Source organism: Vanellus vanellus (genome assembly GCF_965231255.1).
Source record: "Vanellus vanellus genome assembly, chromosome: 24".
NCBI classification, from domain to species: Eukaryota; Metazoa; Chordata; class Aves; order Charadriiformes; family Charadriidae; genus Vanellus; species Vanellus vanellus.
In genome coordinates this window covers 4067481-4076128 of record NC_138929.1, presented here as the reverse complement: position 1 = coordinate 4076128, position 8648 = coordinate 4067481, and the positions used below count along the sequence as shown (strand labels likewise).

At 39.3% G+C, this 8648-nt stretch overlaps 1 protein-coding gene across 3 annotated transcripts in view; it reads left to right on the top strand.

Annotated features, from left to right (window-relative positions):
* Positions 1 to 563: 563 nt before the first annotated feature.
* TANC2 (tetratricopeptide repeat, ankyrin repeat and coiled-coil containing 2) overlaps positions 564 to 8648 on the top strand; it is a gene marked incomplete at both ends in the record, with an annotated part of 215383 nt that continues 207298 nt past the window's right edge. For all 3 annotated transcript variants that reach the window (XM_082494745.1, XM_082494744.1, XM_082494743.1), the window contains one exon: positions 564 to 630. In XM_082494745.1, coding sequence (XP_082350871.1) covers positions 564 to 630 — 67 coding nt within the window. The remainder of the gene's footprint in view (positions 631 to 8648) is intronic.

Genomic DNA, 8648 nt, shown 5'->3' with positions numbered 1-8648 from the left:
GTTAACTGTGGGTTTGAGTGGCTTTCCTCATGACAGTTTATTCAACTGAGAGAAGAATTTGACAGTCAGCTAGCCCAGGAGCTAAAGACAACAGCTTTTGTAGTTTGTGGGTTGTTGTCAGCAGGATTGACTTTTTCTGAGCAACGTGAAGGGGAGCAACTCCTTCTGATGGGTTTGGCTTTAATAGTAACGGGAAATGGAGCCAGAGTTTGCTGAATGCTGTGTCTTCCCTATGTAGTGTGATAGTAATTTGGTTAAGTGGGTTGACAAAATAGGCAGGTCATGATAGCAGCCTGAAATTGTCTTGTCTGGGAAATAACCTGGATGAACAAAAGCAAAGAGAATGGTAGGTTTTATGTGGATGTTGATTTCTGTTGTTAGGAACTGCATTGGCAAAATGGTTTTTCATCATTCTAAGTTATCTTTTTTTTTTTTTTTTAGCACTTTCTTACTGCTTCTACATAATGCTTTCCTGTTGACCAAATCGGAGTGTTGATTAGTTACATCTGTTGTTCTTCTGCTTTACACAGTTTTCGGGATACACAAAGTGGAACAGGATCGCCATGTTTCGAAACAGTCTCAAGATGCTTCTTACCGGAGGGAAGTCAAACCGCAAAAACAGGTCCAGTGGTAAGTAAATGTCAACTCCTCATGCATGTGTTTTATTTACAGTTTTTGAAAGTATTCCTTTTATGTGTGTTTTGGTCTTAATGGGTTTTTCTTCTTTTTAATAAGTAGATGTACTCAGTTGATGATCTTGTAGACTCAAAACATCATCATAGGGCATTTTACTATTGTTCTCTGATTTAATATTTAAAAACATACGTATATTTATTTAAAAACTATGTAAACCACAATCTGTTTTTATTGGGGAGATAAGATGTAGGGAAAAACAAATAATAGTTATACATTATCCTGTAGTAAACTAACATCAGGGTTCATGTTTCACTTATGGAAATAAAGAAAATAAAATTTTTCCTTGAAAATGACTGTGATAACTTGTGGCAGTGAAATCTTATTCATTACTGACAATAATTGTGATAGAAGTAGCAGTTGTTTTTATTTTTATTTTTTAAACGGAAAGGAAAGAGATGGAATTAAGGAGAAATTGCCCAAATTTAGTCACCGTTACCGTTAGTCTCCTTTTTCCACCATGCCAGGAACGGAGTTTGCAGTTAGCAGCGGTTCATATGGCTTGGCCTGTTTGATCCATGAAGGAGGCTAGGAGAGATTGCAATTGTGAAGCAAAACATTGCAAAAATATTGATACGCTTTAAAAACATTTTTATTTAACTTTTCATACTTACTTCCAAAAATGGAGTGCTGGCAGTGTAAGAGCTTTTAATTAGATCTTTCATTTTTCTTTTTAAAGCCATCTGGCAGCACATTTTGAGTATTTTGGGATACAGTGTTTATTTGTGCTTGTGCGCCTGTGTAAAATAGTGCATATGTATATTCCATGGGAAACATCAAGTGAAGATGCAGAGATACAATGGTGATAAATGCAGTGGGAAAAATGGTCTGTTTTCTCTTGGTTGAAACAAGTTAATATGTGTTTCTCAAAGTGCCAGAATTCCCCCCTCTCTCCCCCCCCCGCCTTTTAATATCTTACTATGCTAAGTTTTATTTGGGGAGGGGGTGTTTTTCAGCAGTACAGCTTTGCTGTGTCCTGAAGTTGCCTTCTGGCGGTGCTGACTGCGTCTTGGTCCTTAGACATCAGTAATCTGTTAGAGTCTGGTTTCTGGTGCGAGTCGCAGTTTGTGGTGGTTGATCCTGGAGATATTTGCCATGAAAAGTTTAAGCAGTGCCTCGTGGTGTTGACTTCCTTGCATTAGTTGTTGTAATTTGCGTGTGTACCATATACTGGGGAAAAGTGTCTATTTTGTAAGACGCATTTAGTAATTTGAGCCTGAGGTTGTGGTTGTCATTCACAGCTTTTATGAAGGAGATTTTCTTCCATAGTCTTTTGTTGCAGGAGTGGTTAATCTGAGGAAGGTATCTGTAGAGACAGACACATAGGTTTTGGGAAGACACATGAGCAGATGGCTCTGTCCTCTTGTGATTATGTGTCTCTCTGAAGTCTCACATTTACTGTTTAAAGCCCAGGAAAGTAAAAGTCTTCTTATGATACTCACAACCTTTGGAAAACTGAACATAGACAAATAATCTTAAACTGTGGTTTCTGTACGAAGCCATATCTTCGTCAGATGTTCTGTTATCTGTCCCTGGTATTCCTTTTGGCTTATCTCCCAAAGCAATATTAAGGTTTTTTTTTAATTTTGTGAATGAAAAATGTCACTTCTGAAATAACAGGATTTGATATGGCTGTATTTCTGTCTATGAACAAAACAGAAAAAGAAATGGCTCTTCTTGAAAAACAATACAAAGGTATTTAATAAATGAGGTTTCCTCTAATGCCTAACGACTATACTGTATGTCTAGTAGAATTTATTGCAATTGTGCCTTTGAAATAAGTTGCTTTATTGAGAAGTTCTGGTTGTTATTCTTCAGGGAGGAGAGGGAATAAAAAAAAGGAGATGATAAGGTTTGTTATATTAACATTGTCTAAATGGAAAACAATGCTGCACCGGAAAATAAATTTTCAGATAAGTGTTAGGCCATCAAATCATAACATGAGATTAGATGAATTCATTGCTGCCTAGATTTTTTAATAAATATATTTAATTCTGTATTTCTTTGCAACACAGTAAGGAAAAAAACCCAACCCAATAAATCTTCCATGTACATTTCTGTGTAGCATCCAGAATTATAAGCCTGAAACTTGATTTATTTATTTGCTTTGCAATTCTGATGAAGTTGATAAAAAGGTGAGTACTTATCTAATAATATGCAAAAACTTGTCACCCTGTCACTGACAGTGACAGAGCAGTCCTCCTGCGCTGGTCTGAACAACCTGACCTGATACTCATCACCTTGCTTTGCTCACCTGAAGCTCCATGCCCTGTTTCTCTGCATCCTCCCTTCCTTCTCCCTCTCTCGGTATGCGAAGGAAGGGATCCTGAGGAGTCCCCCACCCGTCCCCTTGAGTAAACGTGCAGGTTTAACACCTGGGTCCAGGGGTTTCATCCTCTGGAACATATCCGCATGGAGAGTGCGTACCTTCAAGGCACCTACATGACTATTCACTGTTGGGACTTTCTGGAGGCAGAGGTGGGACTCGGTGGGTTCTGGGTTTTCCTTTTCCAGTCAGGTGCTTAAAAAAGATGAGGTATTAATTTATTTATTTTTTAAAATTGTATTCCTCACGAACATAATGATTTACATTGTGAAATAGGTGTTGGAAATGAAGCTTCCCGGGTGGTTTTGGTGCTCTGATTAGCCCTGTGGCCTCAGAAGCTGTGTCCTCGCAGGGCAGCAAAATGGGGAGGGCAGAGCCAGGGGAGGGAGCGTGAGCTGCCCCGACAGCAGAGCAGATGGCTCCAGAACAGTCTGTGTTCCCAGGGAAACTCCGACACCGAGCTACACCCGTCTCTGGGAACTGGGAGCAAACTCAAAATCGTAAGTTCTGTGTTGTGTGAGTAATCTATTAGAGGTTTCAGGTCTGCTGTTGATTCACCTTCCGTGTAATGATTTTAAATTGCGTAGGTAGGTGACAGCCCACCAGGGTGCCTCCTGTGTGTGGGGGTTTGCGTGAAATTGCAGTGTCTGTATCTTAACTTCCTACGCTCCGGTCACTGCGTGTTCCAGTGCGGGAGTAGACCTTTGAAGCGGGGTTCAAGGTATTGTGGTTTTTTCTTGGGGAATCCAAGTGAGGACCCTGGCCTTTGAAATTACTGTTCTCCACAGTTTCTTTCATTTGCTGTAACAGAGTTAGCAAACAGGGTCAGTGAAGTCAAGCTAACAATCCCTAGATGTTGTGATGTGGTTTTGATAATTCTTCATGATTAAAAGAACACTGGTAGTGGTAACAGTAAAATGCCTTCTTATTATTCCTCCTTCAGAAACTGCCGAGCAACTTCTCTGAAGAACTGTGGTTAAAATTTATTTTGACTCAGCTGGGGTGGGTTTTTTCCTTTGGTACTCTTTATGGTATTGTGGTTCAGTAACACAAAATATTTATAAAAGAAGAATACCGATTACGTGCATATGAATGTACAGTTACATGCAGTAATGCCAATTAAAATAAATGAATTTCTACTGCGGCATTGGATTGTGTAATCTCCTGTGGTTAATTTTGTGTGTGTGTGTGTACTTTCATAACTACTGATAGGATTTCATAGTAGCGTACTGTATGCAGTACAACTCTGTGCATGTGTATTTGTGCACATATTTAATCCCTTGCCTTAGCAAAAATTCTCTTGCGACTCAAGGGCATTCAAGATATTTTACAGTAATGCCTTGAGGACGCATTATGACTGCAATAGTATTTTGATTAGGCTGTATTTTCTTCTGTCATAAATGGATATTCCGCAAAGCTACCAGACAGCAGTGTCTGTGAAGCTGAAATGTGATCTGAATACAGTTAGATATTACCTTTGTTTTTCTATTCTAAATTAATTTACAGACAGATGCAGACATTTTCTGACCCATAACTTTGTATCCAGGGCTAAATTTACTTAGGATATGTTTGTTTTAAAGCGTAAAAGGACTGTGCTTTGCTCCATCCTTTTATTCCTTCTGGGTGAAGATCCAGCCCAGTGGTTGTGGCCAGAAGCCCTATGGCTGGGGCAAGCGGTTGCAGTAAAACGTGTAGGTAAGCTCTCCTGCCCGCTGCTGCCTCTCAGAAATGTTTTTTTCAGACTTCTTCCCCCTAGTTAAGCCCTTCTAGGGCAATTCTGTTCTGTTACCTGAAACCAGAGACTATAGGGTACTCAATTGTTTTTTTCTGTTTTATCAGGGACCTGTCTCATATATATCTGCAGTTTGTTTGCTTATACTAAACATTCATTGATTTGTGTATGTATTTAATTAGTTTACATCAGATCAGTCCACTAATATATTCATTCCAGTATTGTATTAGTGAAATAAGCCTGTGTAATGGATCCAGTCTTTCCACCTATTATTATCCTTGTTTCTTTTCCAAGCAGGTGGACTATTTCCGTCTTATATTATCGCATTAAATTAATACTACTGTAAGAGTTCAAATTCCTGTTAGAACCTAGTAAAATTCAGCTGCAGAACTGCACACTTTATTTGGTTTTATATTTCTCTTCACTTTGTGAGTTTTGAATCCAGGAATTTGTGCCTTTTATTTCTGGCGGAGGCTGAGGTAGATTCTTAAAGTGCTCTTGTCTTTTTTTTTTTTCCCATGTTAAATTTATCTGAGGCATGTGATCCTCTATAAACTAGTCCAAAGGGTCTGCTTTTTTTCTTCTGAGTTAGTTAGGAGTTGTATCTTGCTTGTTCTTAACTGATACAAGGCACACAATTTTTATCTGAGCTTACCAGCTAGGAGCCTGCCTGTCACTTATAATATTTCTGGTGTCGGATTTTTAGAACCTGTTCTCCTTTCCTGGTTCACAGGAGAGCCAATTACTTCTAACTTCCAGTGTATTTATAGGGCCTTTTGGAACCTGCCACTTTATATTTTAATTCCAGGGCTAAAAGAACCCCTTCAAATGCTTGTATCCTTTGGTTCTTGCTTTCCTAAGATCAAAGGCATTTCTGTGAAGGTCTCAGTACTGCTTTGCCAGAACTCCATGCAGTTTCTTCTCTATCTGATCTCTTTTGGAAGTCTAAGCATAATTTTTACCCCAAAAGAGTTTTAGAGGGTCACAATTGCTTTTTGGATTTCATTTCTGAAAGAAACTGCTGAGTGATGAGATCCAGCTGGTGGGTCCTATAGATGTTGGGATAACTTAATTTAAGAAGGTATTAGAAGTGAGATGTTAAAAGACCCATCAGACTTACAGAATGTATTGTGGTACTGAACACCGAATGTATCCACATATTCAAGGTGTCCCATCCAAATAGTAGTTCAGACCATTTTCTTCCAAAAAAGTTTGCTAGTTTTTCATAAATCCATTTTTAAACAAGTCTCGAGTGTGTTGACAAATCCACAGCTCCTCTGGCCATAGTGAAGTCTCGTCCTTGAGTTTGTTAAGAATGAACTGACCCTTCCTGGGAGTTTGTTTTTCATTTATATAATTTAGTGTATTTCTTCTTAAAAAGGAAATATATTGGGACACATGCACACATTTCTCTTCTTAGTAAGGCATATTTATTTGGTCAGAATATGTCTTGTTCTTAAACCAAGCTCTCTTCCCAGACAAATAAAAGATGCTTGGACAATAAAGCTCCTGTTTCTCTCCTGCGCAGCTATCTTGGAGAGAATTGTAGCAGCTAGTACTCATATTATTCTAATATGTATTTCTTTGCATCAGATCCACAAATACTTTTTTTTTTTTTTAACACCACAGATGTTAACTTAACTTGCTTTATAGCTCATAAATAATTCTTACTTGACAGGTCTGTTCAGTCCTCTACTGTGCTTATGATTTTTTTATTAAGTGACTCAGCCATTCCACTGGAGTTTATCAACCTGTATTGTTTTATGCTTCTGTGTGTGAGTGTGTGGGGGGAGCGGGGGATAATCCAGCTCCGTCAGCCTAAGCCTTGCCAATATTTTCACAAGTTTGAACATCACCAGCTGTAACAACAAGTGTGTTGACTAAGGCTGCCTCCATCCTGTTATGAGTAACAAGCAATGGATATCCTCACCCCACCTCTTGTCGTTTTGGTGCCCCAAAAGTGACTTTACTACCTGCAGCACAGTTCAGGGAGTTTTGTTTCCACATCCTCCTTTGTGGCTTTTTCCACCCTCCTGAGATTTAATTTACTGTTTTATTCTTTATCTTTTTTGGTTTCATCAAATACAGACGTATATGCTAATCTTTTTCTGGAGAGGAGTTTTTAGTCCTTTCTCAGCATTTTCTGATTGCCATCTCATGGTGCTATATGGCATTCTGAAATGATTTGCATATGCAGTGTTTTTTCAGAGCCATATTTTAAGCTGCCTTCCTTGCCTCAACCCTCCCATATTACTTAGAAACTTCCCATATTGTGGTACACCAATGAAACTCATTTTTTTCTTTGCTCCTGCTTTCAAACCTTACAATATGCCTTCCCTCCATTTTTCTCAACATTTCAGGCCACATTTTTCAGAAAGGCAGGCCCTGGGTATCATGTATATTTACTGTTTTGATGCAGGTGCAGTTCTTGGTTCTTTCCTTTTCATTAGACTGTGTCGGAGCTTGAAACTGTCTTTTTTTTCCTCCCCCAAAATAAAATGAATAAATCAATCTTCAGACTCTGTCCCATTTGTTCAAAAGGTTAAATTGTAAAATTAGGTACATGCGTTTGGGGAAGTGGGAGAAAAATGTTTGATATAATTCTTCTATGCTGATTACTTCATTTCAAATAGCTAAAAAAGAGGAAGGCATGCCCTGAGTATTTGCTAGGACTGTCTCCTTTATGGCTGCTGGGAGCTAGTTCTTTTTCTGCTGCTGCTTCCCCATTTTGTATTTCTGTCAGTGCATCTACAAGCACTCCTTTTTCCTCAGTCATCCACATTTTATTTTTCAGATGTATTCCTGCTTGCTGGTTTTTATCCAAGATTTATCTCTAGGTCAGTGAGCCCATTCTCAAGTTCTTCTATATCAGCTTTAATCCTTCTCAAACCTTTCCCTTCATTAGCGATTCTACAGATCTGATTGCTGAGATTAATTCACTGAAGTTCCTTCTCATCGCGGGGGCCGATTTGTCCTTCTGCTTCCATTACGGCAGCCATCTCCCCTTCTGCTGTCCTCATACGTTGGTCTGAGCTCTTTAACCTCTGGAGAGTTTCTCCCAGGGAAAAGAAAAAGGCTTTTTACAGTGGTCCTTTATATGGGCATCCATTCTGCAAACAAGGAAATCAATTTCTGAAATTAAAGGGGTCAGGGAGTGGTAACGTTTGTGGGTTGTGCTGTTTCCCCACCAGAGCTCTGCCCTTGAGCAGTGGTTGGCTCTGCTGACACTGCGCCATCAACCACCTTTTCTCACTACGACTTAACCGAAAGCCTTCACTGTGCGTGCTTGGGTTCGAGCTGTTAGAAACTACAGTAACAATGATTGGCCTTTGCGGATTATATGTAATACTTTCCATTGAGTGTTGTACTGGCAGAAAGCAGTGTTTGACCAGAGCTCGTGGAGTTCACTGGTCTTCTGTCTGAGCTTTGGTTTCATGCAGGAATGAGCAAGACAAGAAAGCGAGGGGTGCTGGTGATGGATGTCTGGGGTGGAGAGTATTGCTGTGGAAGCTGCTCTTGTTTCTTACTGGAGAAGGAGGGTAGGAGGCTTGGAAGAAAAGAGGGAAACACGATGTCGGGAGTGTCTTTCTTCCTCATATTACACGGTGTTTGTTTCTACTGCGTTTGCCAACAGTTTTAATGGAGCTGCATAGTGAACATAGTAAGAAGTTTTAGAAATAATTTTTAAATTTCCTTGTAGATACTTCTTTTTGTCAAATAGGTATTTTCGTGAAGAGAACTGTTTAGTTGTGCAACCTAGCAGCTTTAATGCCTGTTGACTAACTGCTGAATGCTGCTTAAAGAACACAACTGGCTTTTTACTGTACTGGTAACTGCTAATAAACCTTTAAAGAGCTTTGAGCAGCCTCTTCATGCAAAGAATATCAGTGTAGATAG